This window comes from Delphinapterus leucas, chromosome 7 (genome assembly GCF_059928025.1).
Source record: "Delphinapterus leucas isolate spDelLeu-1000000601 "Yukka" chromosome 7, BTC_Dleu_Yukka2, whole genome shotgun sequence".
Classification (NCBI taxonomy): domain Eukaryota; kingdom Metazoa; phylum Chordata; class Mammalia; order Artiodactyla; family Monodontidae; genus Delphinapterus; species Delphinapterus leucas.
Window position 1 is genome coordinate 100,705,250 of NC_143135.1, and position 22,189 is coordinate 100,727,438.

Here is a 22,189-nt window from a genome sequence, read left to right on the forward strand (position 1 = left end):
TCCGTTCCCCAAGGTCACAGCCGCAGAGGTGAGCCGAGTATGGGAGCAAGGCCTCCTCCCAGGAGCCAGATGGGAGGCCCCCCCCCCCCCCCCCCCCCGGCATGGAGGAGGGGAAGCCAGGCTCCCGCCCCGCTGTTGTGTATTTATAGCCCTGGGCCGGACAGTACAGGAGGGTAGAAAAGGCAGCTCGGAGGAGATGCCAAGGGGGGTTAAGCAGCTGAATCGAATGAGACGTGTAAGTCAGTACCGACTGCCTCTTTCTGTGAGAGGCTTGGCCAGCTTCCCGGGTGCCAGGGTCTGGGAGGTGATGCGCCCTAGCTGTCCCCTGGCCTTTGATGCTTCTCCTTTGTCTGTCGCTCCCTGTGTGCCGTCACTGGCTCCAGGTTTCCTCCAAGCACACGTTTCTCCTCACTCCACACTCTAGACCTTCCTGCAGCCGAAGGCCCAAGCTCCTCTGGTCCTAAAACCAAAGCTAGGAAGCCAGGGGCCTCCTTTTCCCCCTATTTCCTTGGCCGTTTTCCTGCCTAATTCCTTCCAGCTGGCCTTTGGGGCAGGTTACCCGGTTCAAGCCCTGTTTTTACACGTGGGCCTGTGGTCGGGGGCACCAGAGGCTGGGCGCTAAGCGACCCTGGTGGGTCTTCTCGGGCTCTGGGCACTACACCTCATTTGTGCCTGCCTTGCTGTCTCCAGATGAAGCCTGGAGACCCCGACCTCTCACACCCAATTCCTTCCTCACAAACCCTCCCGAGCAGAGCAGAGCGCCCGGCCGCCAAGCAGGGAGGCCTTGCTGCCCTTCTTGGAGACCCACGCCGAGCCTCCCTGCTGTCCCTCTGCATCAAGCCTAAGCGATCCTAGCCCAGCTCTTACGTGGCAATGATGAGGGTACCGGGGCGGGGGGGGGGGGGGGGGATGGTTTTCTTAGCTGCTTTGCATTGTCTGGGGGAAACGGGCAGGCAGTGACAGTGTGGGGCGGAGGGGACCTTCGTGGTGGGCTCTGTGTTGGGGGCCTGAGGGAGAGGAAGCAGCCGATGGAATGTGCCCGAGGCTGGCTGAGGGGAGGCTCACGTGAGATTCCTGGAAGACAGGTTATGAAGGGGCCAGGCGGCTATTTTTTTATTATTTAGCAAATATTTTAGTAGCCGTGATGTGTCAGGCCCTAAACTACGTGCTAAGGATACAAAGAGAATATGTCGGAGGCCACTTTGTGTTGATCTTGGTGTAATAAGTGCTGCGGTACAGGTGCGGGGAAGCGAGGCCCTGGGGTGGGGGTGGGGCACCTGGAGACAATTGAGTGCGAAGGATGTGCAGGTGAAGCCCTGGCCTGGGGTTGGAATCACCTGGGGAGCTTTCAACACCCGCCCCTCCCCCACCCCATCCCCGCGCCGAAAGCCCTGGCCACACCCCTGACGAATTAAATTAGAATCGCCGGGGGTGGAACCTAGGTACGGATACCGGAACTTGCAAAGTGAAGCCAAGGTGCGGACCACTGGTTTCTGGGATAATTTATGTCTCAGGTTTGCAGGGGAATAGAATGGCTAAATGCATGACTATTGTTGGTTGGGTTTTTTTCAGATTGAGCCTTCTTCACACTTTCTAGGGAGCCATGAGAATTGCTTTCTGGATTTGGGTCTGGGAGGAGCAGGAAAAGGGAGGAGGCAAGGCAGGAAGGGGGAGGGGAGAGGAGAAATTTGGGGCTGTGGCATCTAAGCTCTTAGTGGCATTGTCACAAACCACGCCTCCCTTACTGCCAGGACCTCCTGCAGAATTCCCCCAGTTCCATGTCCGGAGTCTCCAATAACCCCCAGGGGATTGTGGTCCCAGCCTCAGCGCTCCAGCAGGGCAACATCGCCATGACAACTGTCAACTCACAAGTGGTGTCAGGTGTGTGCAGCGGATTGTGGGGAACACCCCTGGGAGGAGGCCGGGTGGCCCTGAGGGAATTCCAGGGTTGGGGGGCAGGGCACTGAACAAAACGTCCTAGGAAATGGGAGAGGTGCCCCCTGCCGAGGGAGGGGCTTCCAGCTGCGTTTCTTGACTAAAGTGTTCTGTAAGCTTATAGATGGTTAGCAAGACCTGATGATGGTGGTTTGGAACAAATTTGGGTCAAAGTCTCATAAGCCCGTCAGAGACCCTTCCGCCAAACACACAGAGAGACTCTATTCTCTGGACCCATCCCCGTCCCACCCCTCCTCCACAGGGGCTGAATGCCTCCAGAGTAGAGGGTGTTTACACGTGAGTGCCAAGGGCATTGGGAACCCTGCTTGCCCTCACTCCTACCCACCCCTATGGCAGGGGACTCCAAAAGTGGTTGTCTCCTCAGGTGGAGCCTTATACCAGCCGGTTACCATGGTAACCTCCCAGGGTCAGGTGGTCACCCAAGCAATCCCCCAGGGAGCCATCCAGATCCAGAACACACAGGTGAGTGTGTGTGTGCAGTGTAGGTGTGTGCGTATGTGCATGGGTTTGGGGGAGGGCAACCGTAACGCTTTACTGCCTGCTAGGCACTTTATACCAGTAACTCCTTACATCCTCATTAGTCCTCTAAGGAGTATCATTACCCCCACTTGACAGAAAAGAAGGTGGGTGTTGGAAAGGTTTTATCAACTGGGATTTTGCTGCCTCTCGGGGTTACATCGAGGGATCCTGCACTTCCTATTCCTGGTCTACACTCCGAGCCACTCTGTAGCTCAGTGGGGTAGAGCGTACACAAGGGGGCCAGGGTGGGAGTGAGAAGATCTGAAGTCAGAGGCCCGAGATCTGACATTAACTCTGCCATCTCGGATGAGTCACCTAACCTCTCTGAGCCTCTGAGTTTTTATCCATAGACGAGGGATTGACACCAGCTGCACACTAGCCCCACCAGCCTACAGAGCTGATGTGAGGGCTGACCACGGTAATGGATAGGAAGGCGCTGTGCAGACTCTAATGTACCCCAGGAATGCTAATAACTATTGGATGGTTTACGGCCAATCTCTCTCTCCTGTGCCCTTTGCATGACCCCTGTTTCCCCTGTCTCCTCTCTCATCCCCTTCTCCTCCCTCTTCGCCGTCTTCCCTTCTCCCATCCTCTGAGAGGCCGGCGCTGGGTGACAGGAAAGGTAACCTCCCCCGGGCCCTCAGAATGAGTTGGGAAAGGGGATTGGCAGCGAGAGGCTGCTGTCTCTATGGCAACAGGTCCCTAGCCGCTGGCCCGCCAGGCTGCTGATGCTGATTTTTTCTCCACGTGCCCTGAAGGTTAACCTTGACCTCACCTCCCTCCTGGAAAATGAGGATAAGAAGTCCAAGAACAAACGAGGAGTCTTGCCCAAGCATGCCACCAATATAATGCGTTCTTGGCTCTTCCAGCATCTCATGGTGAGTGTGTGTGTGTGTGTTGGGGTGTGGAGTTGCAGCGTGGGGTATGAATAAGCCCTGGGGCACCAGACCATCATCCCTAGATCTGCAGAGGGCGTGGCCTCAAAGAGAGGCCCTCTGATAGGGATACCATCTTCCAGAGGCCAGGGCAGAGGGGGACTTAAATGGGACCTACACCTGGGGGTTCCAGTGCTTGCGGCTGCTGCCTCAAAAAAGTGTGACATCGATGAGGGAATGGGGACAGACACGTTCTGGAGAGAACGCAGTCCTGGGCTAGTGGACAGGGTGGTTTCAGGGACAGGGTGAGATTCCGTGGGAGCCGGGGCTGTGCTTACTGGTTCAGAACCTCCTCCTGCGGTCAGCCATGCTCACCCCTGCCCTCTCCCGTGGAAGAAAATGCTGATTCTCCATCAGGACTCTTCTGCTTCCCGAGTCCTCAGTGCGGGGGGAAGCAGAGGGTGTGCGTCCATTTCCCTCTGATCAGGGCAGCCAGAGGAGGCACATACTGGGGAGCCGTGGCTGAGCTCACCCCCCGGAGGAGCCACCCAGGCAGAAATCCTGGCCTCACGTAACCAGCCGAGCTCAGAAACGCAGAGCAGTTGCGTTCATAGCCTCTTTCGTAAAATGACGACACAGCCTCAGATTTAAGTATAATGTTTCTAAAGCACCTGCCCTGTGCACCTACCATGACGGTAGTTGTGTTTGTGTGCAGTGTAAGTTCCAGCAGACAGGCCTTGACTATCAGAAGTGACTTTAACACTATTATCACTAGCAAGCTGCTAGTGTCATTCAGGGCTGGAGCAATAAAGAAAGCCAGGGACTCTGGGCTGAGTGTGTGTGTGTGTGTGTGTGTGTGTGTGTGTGTGTGTGTGTGTGTGTGTGTGTGTGTGTGTGTGTGTGTGTGTCTGGGGTGGGGAGGTAGATTCTTCGAGCACAGGTGGGCTCCCAGTGGACTGCAAGCTCTTGGCCTGGCATGAGTAATAGACACACAGACAGAAGACAGATACCAAGCTTGGGGCTGTAGATATATTGGTCGGAAAAGTGTGGGGAAGAATCAGGAGTTAGGGGGACTCTTTCTTCAGAGACAAGGAGAGAAAAACCAGCGGATCGTGGGAACTAATTAATCAGTCAGTCATCAGCCCTTTATTTGAAATGGAAGTGCCTCCAAGAGCCAGGGCGCCCAGGCCCAGGTGGTCCTAGGATCCGGGGATCTTAGGATCTCCTGCCCCCCAGCAGATGGCCAGAACTGCTCTGAGGTGCTGGATGTGGCCTGAGCTCTGCACCCCCCACCGGTATGTACACCCTCCCCGCCGACCCTGGGGAATGAGGACTCGGGGCCGCCCCAGCGTTTGCTGAGGAAGCACATCTTGAAGGCACCACCTTGGGAGCAAACAATAACCAAATTTGGAGAGAAAGCGCTGGAAGGCTGAGAGTTAAAGCCAGGAAAGGAGGTTGGAGAGACTCCCGGAGCCTAGTGATGAAGCCAGGTGCAGCCTCGGCCTGTTGTTCTGACTCAGTATCTGGAGCTCGCGGTGGGGATGCCCAGGTCTCCTGCCTGTTCTCTCTTCCATGTTGTTAGAGAGCCAGAGGGCTCAGATGGACTTGGTGGCCCTGAGAGCCCAGTGTCTGTGCGAAGCTCCCAGCCCCAGCGCCGGGAAGAGGGCCTCTGTAGGGGAGGTTCTGTCTCTGTGCACTGAGCTGTAACACCCAAGTTGGGGGCACCCAGGCTACCTCCCCGGCCCCAGCCATGGACCTAGAGGAGGCCACGTGTTACGTTGTGTTGCTGTGTAACTGTAGGGCTGTGGGTTTGGTGGAAAGCTCGTGGGCTTTTGAGGCAACCAAACCCAGCTTCACATCTAGGCTTTCCCTCTTCCTCTGTGATCTGGCCACACTCGTCTCTTGTGGCGATCATGACGGAGCAGTGAAATGAGTGCAAAGACCCTAGCACACTGGGTCTTATTAAATGTTCGTCCCCTCGCTTCTCTTCCCTTCCTTACCCCCATCCTGTGCATGTTTGAAGACTGATGTGAACACACCTACAGCCTTACTTCTGAGGGGAGAAAAGGCAAGTATAGGAGGGAGAGGGGCCTGACGTCCAGGCCAGTGCCCCCCGCTGACTCCTGTCACTTCCGATGGCAACTCACCCCTGAGTTAAGTCTTCAGCCTGAGACGGCGGGTCACACTATCCATCCCTCCTCTGACCTTGGACTCAGTTCATGTCCTGCCTCTCGTCCTGCCCTTCGCGCCCCCCTCCTGCCGAGCCCCCTCAAAGGCTCAGGGTCTTTCCCTTCCACTCTACGGCCACCTCCAGCCGGACGTGGGAAGGCAGAGGAAGGTAGAGGCAGGGAAGAGAGGGTGTAGCAGCTGAGCACAAAGCAGAGGGGAACGAAGGACCCAGCTTAGAGCTGCAGGAGAGACCTGGAACGATGGTGGGGACTTGCTGAACGTGTGAGTGAGGCCGTCACCCGCCCCGGGCCCTCTGCGGTGCGGAGTGCACTCAGTGTGGGTACTGTCGATAAAGCACGTGACACTGGCAAGTCCTCCCCCACTTAATGCCTTCCCCACAGAGGCCATGGAGAGAGGACAAGAGAGTGACCCGTGGGCCTTTAAAGTCAGAACTCAGAACTTCTGGAAGAGGGGGAGGAAGAAGATGGGGAGAAGTCCAGGCTCTAGGGACTCAGCATGACGCAGTTGTCCCCTGCAGGCCAAGGCTGGCTCCCCAGACACAGGTGGATACACAGTTCCCCTAAACCTCAGCTCAGGAAAAAGCCTGTGAAGGCTCTTGGTAACAGGGCGCAGTGGAAAGAAGACAGGCTTTCAAGCCAGACAGGCAGGAGTATGAATTGAGGCCCTTCCACTAACTGGGCAATCACTTTATTTCTTTGAAAAAGGAGATAATACCCATTTTCCATGGTTGAGAAAACTAAATGAGATAACTTATGTAAAGAGCCATGCCTGATACACAATCACACTCAAGAAGTGTGAACTTTCTAGAACAGCAGACCACGAGCAAGTTTTTGAGGCCAAGGCCCAACATCTGTGAAAGTTATTTAGAGGTGGATGGCTCATCTGTTGTTCTGATCTGTAATACCTCCTGATTCTCCCATCATTTGACCCTAAGAATACATTGACTAATACTGTTACTTACCTGTTCTGTGTGTATATGTGTGTGTCGAATCTACATGTTGTATATCTCTGACTCAGCTGTAAATTGTTTAAGAATAGAGATCATACATGATACCTCTTCTCTGGGCCCCAAAGCATTGCTTCCCAAATGGGTACCTTTACAGGATGTCGTAGGTGTCGCTCCCAAGAAAGGGTATCCTGATGAAACAGATTTGGGAAAATCTGGTTATACGAAGTTTAGCTTATTTCTTTACCCTTAGTATACCAGGGGGGCATCGTGAATTTGCAAGAGGGGGCATGGCTTGAAGCTTTTCCCAAATATTTGATCACTCTGAGTCACTCTTGTTTTCATTGTTGCTCTGAGAACAAGCCTGAGACTGTAGTTCTTGGAGAACCCCACTCTGTGGCAACATTGTATTAGGCATATAGTAGCTGTTCAGTCTTAGAAAAGGTATGAAAAAGGGCAGATCTCAATATCAGTGATGTTCTCATATCCAGTGCAGGGGAGACAACTAATTTGTTGATTGTTTAATTGGAAAAGTTGATTGAAGAAAGAAACAACCATTAAAAAGATACATTTTATTTGTTTAATTTATTTTATTGAAGTAGAGTTGATTTACAATGTTGTGTTAATTTCTGCGGTACAGCAAGGTGGCTCAGTTATACATATATATGTTTACATTCGTTTCCATGTTCTTTTCCATACGGTTTATCCCAGGATATTGAATATAGTTCCCTGTGCTGTACAGTACGACCTTGTTGTTTATCCATCCTCTATATACTAGTTTACATCTGCTAACCCCAAACTCCCAGTCCTTTCCTCCCACACCCCCATCCCCCTTGGCAACCACAAGTCTGTTCTCTGCATCTGTGAGTCTGTTTCTGTTTCATAGATAGGTTCATTTGCATCATATTTGAGATTCCACATACAAGTGATATCATATGGTGTTTGTCTTTCTCTTTCTGACTTACTTCACTTAGTATGATAATCTCTAGGTCCATCCATGTTGCTGCAAACGGCATTATTTTGGCCTTTTTATGGCTGAGTAGTATTCCATTTTGTGTGTGTGTGTGTGTGTGTGTGTGTGTGTGTACCACATCTTCTTTATCCATTAATCTGCTGATGGACGTTTAGGTTGTGTCTGTGTCTTGGCTATTGTGAGTAGTGCTGCTATGAACATAGGGGTACATGTAAGATACATTTTATTTTGATTTAAAAGACATACATAATATATTTGTTTGCTAATGTTTTGCTATAAGGACAAGGTCATTTTCTGATTAAAGTTTGTCATTTTACTTGCACAAACTTCTCCTATAAAATCTATACATTTCATCTTTATTTAAAATGGAATAAGAACTTTGGCTTTGGGGAAGTAATCTGTCTGCAGGATATTTCTAGACTTTTATTGTGTATCCCAGTCTCTTATACTTGTCTCACCTGTAAGCAAATTTTTAAGCAAATTTGAGTCTGGAGTCTTTCCAAAGCACTCCGCTTAGTTTTCTTAGCAACAACTCTTGCTTTTTGCACTCATACTTTATTGGTTTACAGAATAAAATTACATGATTACAGTAACACGTATAACGGGCATAAACTAGTCAACACAAACACTGCTGACTTTCTGACAAGCACATAAATTGGCTAATGAACATTCTACAGAGTAATCTGTTCATCTCGAGCCGTCAGGATACTGTGGACGGCAGTTCTAACGGTTGACAGCAGGAGAGCGTGGTATAATCTGTAGACTTGTTTAATAGAGATCGGTTATTAGAACTTCTGTTGTAGATGCTGGTTTTCCTGTTTTCTTCTTTCCCTCAGGCAGAAGTTAGTATTCTTTGATTCCTTTTGCCCTGTGTCAGAGGCCCCTTGTCATTTCCACTGTTCTGGGGCACTAGCAGCTATAGAAATGTATTCAGATGACAGCGTGCTCCTGAGGTGGAGGCTAAACCCCGGAGCCTTTTTGCTGTTAGGCTGCGGTGAGACTGGAATGGTTTCATCCATCAGTTCCTTGCTTCTGGGTCCCTGAAGAATCCAGTGAGATTTTCTTGCTACTGCATTTTGGCTGAAAGCAGCTAAACTCCTGCTGGAAGCAGTCATTCCATTACAAATCCAGATAGGGTGAGAAACCCTGGCAGAGGGTCCTCTCGGTGGAGGAGAGAGGGAGGGGCGCAGCTCAGCCCCCACTTCTGCCCTCATCTCCTCTTGTCCAGATCCCAGCCTCCCCCTGTCCTGCCTGGGTGATTCTGCCTATTTCCGTCAAAAATGTGCCTGTTCTCTGTGCTGCTGTTACCCAAGCACAGGAGCAAGTTTACAGAGTATTTTCTGAGGGTGGGGGGAGCCTAGAGAAGAAACCAAGCCCCAGCGGCCCTGCCACCATCAGAGGAGCCCCTCCTCCCTTAGCTACTTCTGTGCGCCGGGGTGCGGGCCAAGCATCTTCCTGCATCATCTCGTTTCACCTGCCCAGCCGGCGGGTGAAATGATCCTCATTTTACCAATAACAAAACTAGGCTCCATGAAGGTAACGCATTCCCCAAGGTCCCGCAGGATTTGAACCCAGGTCTGTGTGGCTTGAGCCTCTAATGTCTCACCCACTAGGCTGTTACTGCCTCTGCATTGACGTAAGAAACCACAGCATCTCTCAGTTCCCATGCAAAGTCTAGGTAAAGCAAAGGGGGACCCCGACCCTCAGCTGAGGCCCAGAGCCCCGTCCTGGGACAGCTGCAGGATTTTGATAGCCGGGCCCTAGTTTTAGATACAGTGAGGCTGTCTTACTATCTCATCCCTCCTCTTCCTTCCGTATCCATCACATCCACAAGCCCGGCACGCATCCAGCCAGGGTCACAGTTGCACTCTGCTTGCAGCCATCTCACCCCTGCCCCACAGAGCTGAGGCCTTGCTCCAGGGCCCTCATATAAACTCGGCTATAGTCACAAAAGCTGAGTGCACAAAAACACCAGGGGCCTTCTCTGTTTGATTCTTTTGGTATTGAAATATAGCTCACATGCCATAAAATTCACTCTTTTTAACTGTACAATTCAGAGGTTTCAAGTATATTTACAAAGCTCTGCGATCATTACCACTATCTCATTCCAGACTATTTCATCACCCTGGAAAGAAACCCTGTACCCATTAGCCGTCACTCCCCTGCCTCTAGAAGCCAGCGATCTACTTTCTGTCTAGATGGGTTTGCCTGTTTTGGATAATTCACATGAATGAAATCGTACGATATGGAGTCTTTCGTGACTGACTTCTTTCATTTAGCGTGATGTGTTCAGGGCTCATCCATATTGTACCATATAGCAGTGCTTCGTTCCTGTGTATGACTGAACAGTATCCCATTGTGTAGATAGACCACATTTTGTTTATCTGTTCATCCGTTTATGGACATTTGGGTTGTTTCAATTTTGGGGCCTTGAGTGATACTGCTACACACATTCGTGTACACCCCGCAATCCTGAGCCCGTCCTTATCTTTGAGATTCTTTGTCAGATTGCCAGCTATCCTCACCCACAGGGCTAGAGCCTCACATGCTGGGCTCATCCCTGCTGGAAGAAACAGGGTTGTCGCACACCCGGGTACAGTGTGTGCCCTGCACAAGGGCTCCCAGCCAAGGAAGGCTTGTGGAGGTGAGATCCGGTTGGTTGCCTCTGCGCCTTGGTGTTGCTTTCAGTCACTCAGCAAACATTCTTGCCCCTTCCCTGTGCCTAGCATTGTATTAAGCTCTGAAGGAAGCATGCATCCATCCCTGTCAGAGGCCCATGTACGGGCTTCATCGACAGCTGACTTAGAACAGTGGTGGCTCTTACAACAGAGAGAGACAGTCTATGGAAAGGGTATGGTACTCGGAGGCAGGATCTAGATTTGAGTCTCACTGCCCCCTCTACGTAGCCAGCAGACCTGCGGTGAATTGCTTAACCTCATGAAGCCTCAGTTTCCTCTGCTGTATAATGGGAATCACGATACCCAGCTAGAATAAGATGATGGATGTGAAGGTACTTTGTCCTGATACAGACACAGCTGCTGCTACAAATACCCCCCCGTCTCCCTCCAGGAATCCCCACCATCTGCCCTGCCTTGGAAAACGCTGAGAGAAACATTGACGCTTCTAGGGAATCTGTGGAGGAAAGTAGGAAACCTTGAAAAGCAAGAAAATGGCCTAGGGAGGCTGAACCATTCTTGTTCCAGAATATTTTGTCTGCTACTTTTTCCGTTAACTTCATCCCCTTATCTGAAATCTCACTCATCAGAGACCCACTTAAAATGATCCAATCCTTGTCAAAATACCTACAGCGAGGCCCTGAGGCCATCACTCCTTCACAGCTTAGGTATGAATTCATCCAAAAGCTTGGTTTTCTACACCCACAAGGCTAAGATCGCTTTCATGGGAAGAGCGCCAGTGCCTATTATTGGTAGAAAATGAAGATTAGAACATTTTTAAACACAGCATTTTGAGGAGGTAAGCCAGACTGGGGTGCCAGAGGAAAGGTTCCTAGCAATTGTTTTCAGCCTCTTCTAGGTCCTTGACCCTTTTGAGAATCTGATGAAAGCTTTATCTCCATCATCATGAACATAGTTGCAGGGCATTTGACCGTGAAGCCCTAGAGGCCAGAGGCCTCCAGTTCAGGAAGCTGACTGTAGGATAACACGAAGACCCGGGGATTTGTGAGAGGGGTGCTGGGAAGAGTCAACAAGGCACCAAAAAGGGAGAAGCTGACAAAGTCTGTCCTCTCCAGTCTCAGCGTTTACCCAGGTCTAGTTCTGTTCCCTGAAAGTAGAGGAAGATCTCTTGTTTGTTCTTCCTGAATCCAGGGGGGCTTCTCTCCACCAGAACACAGATCTTTAACTAAACTGTCCACTAACACCTAAGCTTCAGGTAGGAGACATGATTTCGGCACTCAAAGGGCTGATAAATTAATCGGGGGAATAAATCATACACATACTACGAGCGGTCAACCCGTGATGTAATCCAGTGCTGTTACACAAACACACACGCAAGGGGCTGGGGAATAGATGACTCGATAGAGGTGAGGGGGCTTGCCCGCCATGCTGGTCAGACACATCCAGCATAGTGTGTCCAGGACTGAGCATCAGATATCAAAAGGTCCTTCGACGAGCCGTGTCCAGAGAAGGGTAGCCAGGATGGGGAAATGTCTGTTCAGATGACTCCGACAGGAAACGTGTCACATGATGAATGGCTCAAGGCTGGGGATGTTGGGTCTGTAGAAAAGATTAGTTCCTTTAGGGCAGCCTGGTACAGTAGAAGGGACAAGGCTTTGGAGGCAGACAGACCTGAGATTGAGCCCTGCTCCATTTTTTACTGACTATATGACCTTGAGCGGGTCAATTAACTTCTCTGATGTCAATTTCCTCTTCATAAAATGGAGATAATAATACCTACCTATGGTGAATATCAACAATACGTTAAAAAGCGCAGTAGCTGACAGAGGTGGAATGGATGTGGTTAAAGACACGGGGGTGTGGGTCCCAGCTCTGCCATGTACCCCCCATATAACCTGAGGCCAGCGTTTAATGCCTCTGGGCTCAGTTTTCTCATGTGTAGAAGGTACCCCCTCCCCGTCCCCCTTCCCCCACAAATATGCTTGAAACCATCAGTTGTGGGAATAGCACCGTTAATACGTAGGCAGCCTGATACAAGCTAGAATTCCCCCACCCTCTCCTACCCATCTTCACACCCACAAACACACACAAAGGGAATGGTGACAAGTACCAGTTACCCCCTAGGGTCCTATGATCATTCAACGAAGACATACTGAACGCTCGGCATGGGCCAGGCGTTTTCCTCGGCACCAATGAGGTGGGGATGAAAAGACAGGTGTGGACCCTTTTCTCAAACATTGCAGCCTGTCTGGTTGGGGTGAGAAACAACAGATCATCCTTGTAGTGTGTGGAATCCTGGGTAGGGTGAGGGCTCAGAGCTCATGGGGGGGACCTAAGGGGTTGGGAGCAGGTTAAGAAGGACCAGTGTTGCTGCCATGAGAAGGATGGATTGAAGAAGCCAGAGGGAGGGAGAGTGGTTTTGTAATTGCAGGAGGGTGAAGAACGAGAGGGCAGTAGATTTTTACATGAGAAACTATACGGCGGTGAACATGAATGTGATTGTTACATAGAACAGCCATAAGTGGATCTCACACCGTACTGTGGAGTGAAATACTACATGCTATATGATTCCATTTATATAGAGTCCCAAACCAGGCAAAACTAAACCGTAATGGTTAGGGATGTAACATAGATAGTAAAACTATAAGGAAAAGCAAAAAAAGTAATTACCATAAACATCAGGTGATCTTTGGGGAGGATATCTTTGGAGGTATGTGATTGGGAGGGGGCAGAAAAGGGGCTGCTGGGGTGCTGGTAGAATTCTAGTTTTTGACCTGGCGGGTGGTCACATGGGTGTTTGTGATACTACACCAAGCTATGCATTTCAGTTCTTTGTGCTTTTCTGTGTGTGCACAGCTGTAAGTGGGGAGGGGAGTCGAAAAGAGAGAGAAATGGAAGAGTGGGACATATAAGCAAGGGCAGCTACAGCAGGAAAGGGAGGGTCCTTGGGTGACTTGTGTGCCCCTCTCCACCCCAAACTGCTCTAGCATCTCGGAAGTCAGGGTGTGCCTCGCATTTTTGATCTGATGAAATGTGGTTGTTTCAGGACTCCTCACCATCCTGGCTGCCTCCCTCTGGCTGGTCTCTGGCCCTTCTAGAGCAGCGGCCACGCTGTCAAGCTGTGGCCGCAGCAGATCACGTGCCCACAGTTGGTCAGGAGCGAGAAGGGAAGGAGGGTGTGGTTGACCCCAGTGCAGGAAAGTGGGAAAGCCAGCTCCAGCGGGCCCCTGCTCCAGCGGGCCCCTGCTCCAGCGGCAGCTCCGACTCACACCTTCAGGCTGCTGCTTCCCACGCGCTGTGTCCCTCAGGGACGTGGCTGGCCTCCTGCGGGTCTTCCTGGGCTAGGAGGTGGGTGCACCATCTTGGGTGGGCTTTGAGTGAAAGACGTGGCCAGGGGCCCATGGGCCAGCCTGGCTGAGCTGCTTTCAGACCCGGGGCCCTAGGGGGAACCCATAGTTCAAACTGAGAGATGCCTTCAGCTCCAGTTTAGCCCAGAAGAGACTTGAGTTCCAGGGCCAAAAGGGAGGTGTCAGGGAAAGAGTTTGGTCAGACGTCAGAGGAGCTTCCCGATGCCAACTGTGGTGTCGTGAAACGCCTACTCAGTATAAATCCTGCAGTTCCCTTCCCCAGAGACTAAATATTCAACGATACCGTGTCTGGGAGGCTTCACCATGTGGTACAGAGTGAGTCAGTGCAGCACACGTGCTTTGCCTGCATCATTCATTCCATCACCCCCGAAGTCCAGGGAGCAGTCACCATCTTCTTATTTCTCTTTTAAGCCCAGGAAACTGAGGATGGCATACATCAAACAATAAATCGTCAGGGTCACACGGCTGGCTAAGTGGTGGGTGCAGGACGCGACCTCTGCAAAGGCCATGCTCTTAACCACCAGGCAGCACTGCCCAGCCCCCTGAGGCTCCCCGCTGGCCCTGAAAAGGAGCTGTAATTTTCTGGTCCATTCTCTGTCTCTCCTAGAGGGCTGCTGTCTGTGCCCTTCCCTCCCAACTCCAGAGGAGCTCCTCCAAATTGTGATCAGAGAGCAGCTGCCACAGCCTGATGGCTCACCACCATCTCGCTGGATTCCTCTCCCCGTCCCTGGCCTCGAGCCCTTCCGATCCTGCTAAAAGTAGCACTGACCAAATCGAGGGCTGTCCAGGGGCCAGGACTATTTTGACTCTGTCCTCAGGAATCATCTGGTGTGAGGCGTAGACAAGCTGGAGGCATGGACAAGCTGGACTGCTCCCATGAGCACCCAGACGTGGTGCCAGGAACGTTCTGGCGACACACCTGTCCCCAAGGCCGTGCCAGATGCAGCCACTCACCCCATGGCCTCCACCGCATGCCTCGCGAGACACTGGTCCCAGGAGCGATGGGTGGTGGGACTTGCCCCCCAGGAGGATAAGGGCTTTGTATCCCTACCATAAGAGAACAACCAGCCAGTTTCAGGGACCCTGCCTCTCCTCCCTCTCCATTAATTGGGAGCACCTTAATCTGTGGATTGATGACATCCACTCAGAATGGCAGCCCGCACGCGAAGCCTCCTTAGAGACAGCAGCAAATATTATCTGGGTGACGCTGAAGCATTTCCTTCTATGGAGGTTTCTAATGATGGATGAGATTTGCATCTGACTGACTTGACTCTAAGTCCCAGTGCAAAGCCCCTGTCTGGAAGGCCCAGGTCCTCCTTTACTGGGATGGCTTGGCCATTCTTCAAAATCCAGTTGAGGTCCCTCCTCCCTAGGGAAGGCTCCCCTGACTTCTCTTACCACCTGATGGGTACTTACACACTACGTTTTCTTTTCTTTTTTTTTTGCCTCCAGAATCTGAGCTCTTTACTAAAACAGTTTACAGACTGCAGTGCTGAAGACACACTACCTCTTAATAGAGGCTTTTTCCTTTGCCTGTAGCCTTTCCCTCTAAGCTGCGAGCTCTATGGCCAGGTATCGTTCACTTGCGGACACCTCCGAGGTAGCAGCTTCCCAGCATTTGTGGTTGATGAACCGGCGCAGTCGGCAAGGCTCAGGGAACAAGTCAGCCATCTCCTTCTCGTGCTGGTTCACTCATCTGTTTCATACACGAACACTGAATATCCACTCTGCCTGTTACTGGTCTGGACACTGGAGATGCAATGTCTAATAAGACTGGGTCCCTGCCTGAGAGCAGCTCCCAGGATAGGGGGAGATATCTATCACCATATAGCGGGCTAAAGGCAATTATTCAAGTGCAGCAGTGACTAACTTTGCCCCGGGGAGCTGGGGGGAAAGGCCTCTCAGAGGACTTGACCTGTGAAAGGTCTTTGCAGAAGCTCAGAAACGTACGCAGTGGAAAAGTGGGAGAAAGCTTTCCAGCAGAGGGAACAGCATGTGCAAAAGCATGGAGGTATGAAGGGCCTAGTGGGGCCCAGGAAGGCCGAAAGGTTACTATATTTTTGCTGTGTTCTCAGACCGGTTGCCACGGATGACAGGGAGGCTGCTCGGCTCCTATCAGGGCCGCTGAGCTTGGAGCTCCACGGGGCAGGGGAGGAGGGCTTGGCCACCACCCCTCCCCAGAGGGTGTCAGATGCACGGAGCCCCTGGGAGGCTACAGTCTCCTCCCCATCTCCCTGGGCTCCTTCCCAGTTAGATGAAATTGGCTCCTATGACACCGACGTGCTTTCCTTCTTGTTAGAATCTTAATATTATATGGATCACGAGTCCCGGCTGCCCCGGTGTTGTGGTCAGGGTCAGAGGTTGAATTAAAACAACACACGACCCTGATTGCTTCAGTCGAGGGACATTGAGGACACCGAAGAGGTTCCTTTCCTTTGTCACTGATAATGAGAGTTCTATGGAGGCTGTTGATCTCTAGCTCATCCCTTAGAGAGCTTTAAGCACCTTGCCAACATTGTCCAACAATAGTATGAAGAGCGATCTCTTATTGAGCACTTTACAAGTATAATTTCTTTTAATCATTAGATGGCTTTATCATGTGGGGTTAAGTGATGTGCCTGAGATCTCGCAGCTCTTCATGATAGAGCCAGAATCTGAGCCCCGGTCTTCAGGACTTTGGAAAGCCCAAGCACCACTATCTCAGTAAGGGGATGATTCTGACCTGAGGACAGCTTGGCCCTCTACCCTGAGAGCTCCCGAACCTCCCCTAGCTGCCAGGGCAAGGCTCTGACCCGTTCAGACGCTCATCACACCTATATTGCAAGCCTGCTGGGTGCCAGGTGTTATGTAGAAGCCTGGAAAAGACACACAGACACATAGACCCAGACATCATGGGGCTCACCACCCAGTGGGATCCAGAAGGTCCCCTAACCCTCTGTCACCCCAAACTTTCCCAGTCTTTAATGTGACCTATTCAGTCTCCCCAGCGCTTTGGCCAACACCCACTTCTAAGCTTCTCCGGTGCTTGTTACCCAAACCCCAGCACCCACCGCCTTGTTTCTGCTTTCTTTTGCTCAGCAGCCGTTTGTACTTCAGGTACATGTGGCGGGTGCTGGGGATACATTAATAAGAGCTGGTCTCTGCCCTCATGAAGCATGATCCGAGAGAGAGACAAACGTGTAATCAGTGCAGGACTGAAGGCCCTGCCCCACGTCCTCACTCACCCCCACAGAGACACTGACTCCGTCTCACAAAGTGGAAGCATGAAGTGATGCGGGGAGCCCGGACCAACGTCAGAACTGAGTTCCGAGCTGATGCCGCCATCTGGGGGACAGTGGAGACAGTCCTTCAGTTTCTTCACCTAACCTGCCTCTTACCAAGTTTTACCGATATGCTTTATTAAGTGAAATTAAGTGCATGAAAGCATTTCATAGGCTACAAAGTATTACACAAGTCGTAGTTACCATTATATTTATCTTCTGTCTCCTAGGATGCCTGCGTGAATTGCACACGTAGTAGATATTCAGTAAATGTCATTTAGTTTAAATTAAATGGATTCGTTCCCCCGTTTACCACCTTCTGAGAGTCCTGTGGGCTTTTGAGGCCATTGTCAATCCTAATATTGATAATGCCTGACCTGCCTGTTTGGGGGTGGACCAAGTGAGAATGTGACACTGCTTTGGAAGCGATCAGTATTGAACTGTACCGACCCTTGGGAAACCACTTGGTCCTCCACCATGGGGGGCTGGGCTCAGGGCAGGTAGCCCTCCTCAGGCACACAGCAGCCTCCCTCCAAGCCCTTGGCCATTCTTTCTGGGGAACATTACACTTTCCCCTTTTTGGGCTTCCAAACCCCTGGGGCTACCTGGCCTGCGATGCTGCCTGTGTTGTGGGCACGGTCTCTAGGGGGACCAGGCCACCACGTGCCCACCCCTCACTAGCCCTTCACCTCTCATTTCAGCACCCCTACCCCACGGAGGATGAGAAGAGGCAGATCGCGGCCCAGACAAACCTCACCCTCCTGCAAGTGAATAACTGGTGAGTTAGTATCGCCTGCCCAGAGGCTCTCAGACCCAGGGGCCACTTGCTGGGCAGGGGAATGCATAGCAGGGGAAAGAGGCTAGAGTGCCCAGCCTGGCCTCAGTCTCAACCTGGCGACCATGCCAGCCATCGCATGTGGGCTGGAAGCAGATATCCGGAATCAACACCTAGGGCTTCATCTGCAGCTTCTCAGCGCCCTCTCCTGGGAAACTGTGTCAGGAACATCACTGGGAGCTTCTTGCCTTCTTGCAGAAAACCCAGCCCCACCTGCACTACGGACACACAGGGGTGGCTGCCTCCCACGACCCGAGGCCACCAGTGGTCATCTGGTCTACTCACCACCCATGTTAAAAGAGCTCAGGCTGAAACACTCTGCAGGGCTGGGAGCAGGAAGAATAGGGAGGAGCTGGCAGTCCTCACCCCACAGGGCTCCCGTGCCCCCTCCTCTGTGGCCGCCTGGGGTGTCATAGAAACCTCAGAGGGCAAGTTCTGGCTGGATGGGAGCAGACCCTTGGCCCTCTGGAGAGAGGTCAGGTCAGAGGTTAGTGCCTTTGACTGGGGGGCTCTTCCTTCCTCTGTTCAGTCCTGACCGGTCTGGAGCAGAGATTCCTGACCCTTCTCACGCATTCGTCCCACGCTGGTTTGTGGTCACCAAGCCCCCTGGTGACGTCACGAGCTCCTCGGTGCCCAGGGCTCATCACAGCTGTGCTTCCACACCCTAGACCAGACCCCGGTCTGTTCCGTACAAGGACCAGCTTCTCAGAATCTGGAAGCGGCTTAGCGCTCTCTGCACACACATTCACACGCATGCGCACACATGCACACGTGCGCACACACAGACACAAGCTCACGTGTGCATACACACGTGCACACACCCACACACAGACACACGTACCTGCGCACACATGCTCCCACCCCCTGGTGGTGACTTACCCGTCTCCATCTTACTCCTGGGCAGGTTCATCAACGCCCGGAGGCGCATCCTGCAGCCCATGCTTGACGCCAGCAACCCCGACCCTGCCCCCAAAGCCAAGAAAATCAAGTCGCAGCACCGGCCCACCCAAAGATTCTGGCCCAACTCCATTGCTGCAGGGGTGCTGCAGCAGCAGGGTGGTGCCCCGGGGACAAACCCCGATGGTAAGAGCTGGGGCTGAGGGTACTGTAGACGGGGGCGGGGGGCTGGTCGGGAGGGGCTCCTGGAGCTCCTATGGGCGCAGCTGTGCACAGAGTCAGGGGCTGATCGTCTACACGCTTGAGTGGCCGTGTCAGCTCTGTCACAATAGGTATCCCTACCCGATCCCCATCAAACGATGTATGTCAGCCTGAAAGAAGGGAATTTTTTTTTTTTTTGCGTATACTTTAACAAGCCAAAAGCAATCTCACAAAGACGAGTGGGAGTCAGTTGGTGGTCATCTGAGTCAGTGGCTCCTCAGCAGAGTACCCCCTCCTCAGTCCCACACCCACCTGAAGTTCCTCAGCACCAGTGTCTGCACAGTTCCCCAAGAGCCAGGGCCATCTATAAATACCGAAGCAGGCAGCTGGCTTGTGAACGGAGGCCAGGAAGAGCATTGTTTTCCCAGCTTCTCCATCACACCCTTCGTATACACGTTTCTAATTGCCGGTCGCCTGGTGCACAATGAATAATTCAATGAGCCACGAGCCAGACAACGTTTTATAGCTTAGCATGTGAAGCTAGCTCTGTGTGGGAAGTGGAGTGGAGGTGTACACGTGTGCAGGCCTAGCTTCATGTATACGTGCATTTATATGACTGGGTACCAGTTCTGTGTGGTGGGCAATAGTCTTATGGGGTAGAGTAGAAATCAACAGATTTTGAGCTTGACCAGCCAGGGAGAGAATCCCAGCTATATCATGCCTGACTGTGTCATTCTGAGCTAATGACTCAACTGTCTGAGACTGTTCCTTCCTCTTGAGGATGGGGGTGATAACACCTACTTACAGAATTCTTCGAAAGGCAACAGTGTTTGACATAGTTACACAGAAGATGCTCAGGAAGTGGTACCCAGGAGCGCTGCTGCTTGGGATGGGGCAGGGAGCGGCTGACAGGGGAACGGACAGGAGACTTCGCGCCAGGGGACTGTCCAGCGTAGGAGCTCACCACTGAAGCCACTGGCTTTCCTGGGCCTGACCCTTGCCTTCTTCTCCCACATAGGTTCCATCAACCTGGACAACCTGCAGTCCCTGTCCTCAGACAATGCCACCATGGCCATGCAGCAGGCTATGATGGCCGCACACGACGACTCACTGGATGGGACAGAAGAAGAGGATGAAGATGAGATGGAAGAGGAAGAGGAAGAGGAGCTGGAGGACGAGGCCGACGAGCTGCAGACAACGAATGTCAGTGACCTGGGCTTGGAGCACAGTGACTCCCTGGAGTAGCCGGGCAGCCCAGGTGGCACTGATCACCGAGCAGGAGTGTCGTCAGGAGGGCTTCAGGCTGCGGGGGGAGGAGACATGGGCAGGCAGCACCGAGGAAGTTGGACCCTGGCTTCCCAAAATCAGTAGCTGGAGGAAATGCAGAGGAAACACCTGTTCCTTCCCAACCACCAAGCTTCCACCAGCACCCTGGCCCCACTTCCCTAGAGCTGCAGAGGACTCCGTTTGGCGGGGCCAGTCGAGCAGCCTGGACAGAAAGGCAGGAGTGAGATCTGGACTCACCAAATCCCTGAAGACAGATGGCACCCACGCCCCCAAACCCCCGCCACTGACGGACTTGTTGTTTACAAGCCCTGCGCCGTGAGGCGGATCAGTGCTGTTCACAGAGTGAGCCTTTGCCAGGGAACAGAGTTAGGAGGAAAGGGAGAGACAAAGGGGGTCTGCGTTCCACCTCCAGAGGGCTGTTAGCTCCTCTGAGAGACATTCACGGGCAGGAGGGAGCCTCGACGTATAATCCATGACTGGAGGAGGGGAACGGCCTGAGGCGTCACATCCGGCAGACCAGGGTGGGACCTGGACTCCTGGAGCTCCTCTCAGCCCTCCAAGGCCCTGTCTCTGGGCACAGGCAGCTGTGGACTTGGGAGAGAGGGATGGGAGCCACCGGAGCTGCCTTCTCTCTCTCCTGGAAATCAGTGGTAAGCTGGTGGGCTCATTTATAGGAGGTAAAGCGGAGCCCCTTCACCTGGGTTGGCTCCAGGACCCAAGGAGATGGCAGAACCTGGGGTAGGAGCCATATCAAGGTGACTTTGGGGACCACAGCTATCCGCAGTGGTCACAGAACTCAGCTCCTGTAACAACAGGACAGCGGTGTCTTATCCCAGGTGTTCCAGCCCTCAGATGGAGCTCCCCAGACGTTCCACCCCCTCCAGGGGCCATCAGAGAGGGTGGAGCCAGGTTAGCTTGGAATCTGTCCACCCTTCCTGTCCCTCACTTCTGTCCCCCTGCTCCCAGGCCGGCTCCACCAGCCTTCATCCTCTCGTCTTCACTCTGTCCTTCAGAGGAGGCAGAAGAAACATTGGAAAGAAGCATCCAGCCCAGTGGGAAGCCAGGGGTTGGAGAAGGTGCTACATCCCTCTTCTCATCAATATCCAAAGTGTGGAGGAGGTGCCCACCCCCCCCCCCCCCGCCTCACTGTTCTACACACCATCACTTACACAGCACTGGAGAAACTGGGGCTCCACCAGGAGGAGGGGTCTTCCCACCATCTGCCCAACACACACCCTCCCACCCCAACATCCAGTCCCCCGGGGTTGGCACCCCATCCTCCCGTTCCCTCCCACCCCTATGGCTGTGAATGACGGGACTGATCACACGTGTGTTTTCCATTGAAGTTAATTTAATGGACTTGCAGCTTCATTTGTCAGTTGTGCGTTGGCCATCTCCATCAGTGGCAGGATGTGAGCGGCTGCCTGGCTCAACTCAAGGGCCCCCGCGGGGCCCCCTAAGGAGGAGCAAAAGGATGGTGGCTTTCCTGAGGTCTCCCTGAAATGAATGTATTTCTTCCCCCAAAAGAGCTGATATCTAATGTTTTAATAGGGATTTTTGAGAAACAAATAACCTTATTTATAATCTGGGTGATCCAATCATTTTTTACTCCCTTTTGATGCCATAGGTAGAGGAAAGTCTAGCTTTTTTGGCGTGAGACTTTTGCAACGTGAAGTGGGATAAAATACATTTCCTGTTCTGGTTCATTTTTCTTGTTCACATGCACACCCTTCCACTTATCACTTTTGACAGGCATCCCACCCCAGCACAGGCACACCTGCACACATGTGCCCACACATCCTCCTCCCAGCCCCCTCCACCTGCCTAATTAATGTTATGCAACCTCTTCTGATGTATCCACCAAACCAGTACTGAATGTGGCCGAGTTTTCAGTAAACCTTATTACCTACCATAATTCTGGCACGCGATTCTCTTTTTCTGTGATTAGGGGTTAGGGGGACCCTGGACCAGAGAAAATTTGGAGGCCTCAGCATACTCCTTGTTGACCTGAATACCCATGAAAGGACCAAGGAAGAAGGCTTTCTGGGTGTCCTCAGTTTACCTCTCTGGGGAGGACGACGGCCAAGTGCAGTACACTCAGCGCAGACGTGTCTGCTCCAAGACAAAGAGATGAAGGAGGGAAGACAGGAGGAGGCTCTGCACTGCCCTCTCCTGGCAGGCTGCCCCCGTAGCAGGGGAGCTCTTCCACCACACTCTACCCTCAAAGCCCCTTGCTTTTCCGACCT

At 52.4% G+C, this 22,189-nt stretch overlaps 1 protein-coding gene across 1 annotated transcript in view; it reads left to right on the plus strand.

The window, feature by feature from the left end:
- Positions 1-21,880, plus strand: part of PKNOX2 (PBX/knotted 1 homeobox 2) — a 94,787-nt gene extending 72,907 nt beyond the window's left edge. Inside the window, exons 6-11 of the mRNA XM_022560375.2 lie at positions 1,752-1,881; positions 2,321-2,418; positions 3,234-3,353; positions 17,425-17,501; positions 18,463-18,641; positions 19,675-21,880. Coding sequence (XP_022416083.1) covers positions 1,752-1,881; positions 2,321-2,418; positions 3,234-3,353; positions 17,425-17,501; positions 18,463-18,641; positions 19,675-19,901 — 831 coding nt within the window. The 3' untranslated portion in view covers positions 19,902-21,880. The remainder of the gene's footprint in view (positions 1-1,751; positions 1,882-2,320; positions 2,419-3,233; positions 3,354-17,424; positions 17,502-18,462; positions 18,642-19,674) is intronic.
- Positions 21,881-22,189: the final 309 nt, after the last annotated feature.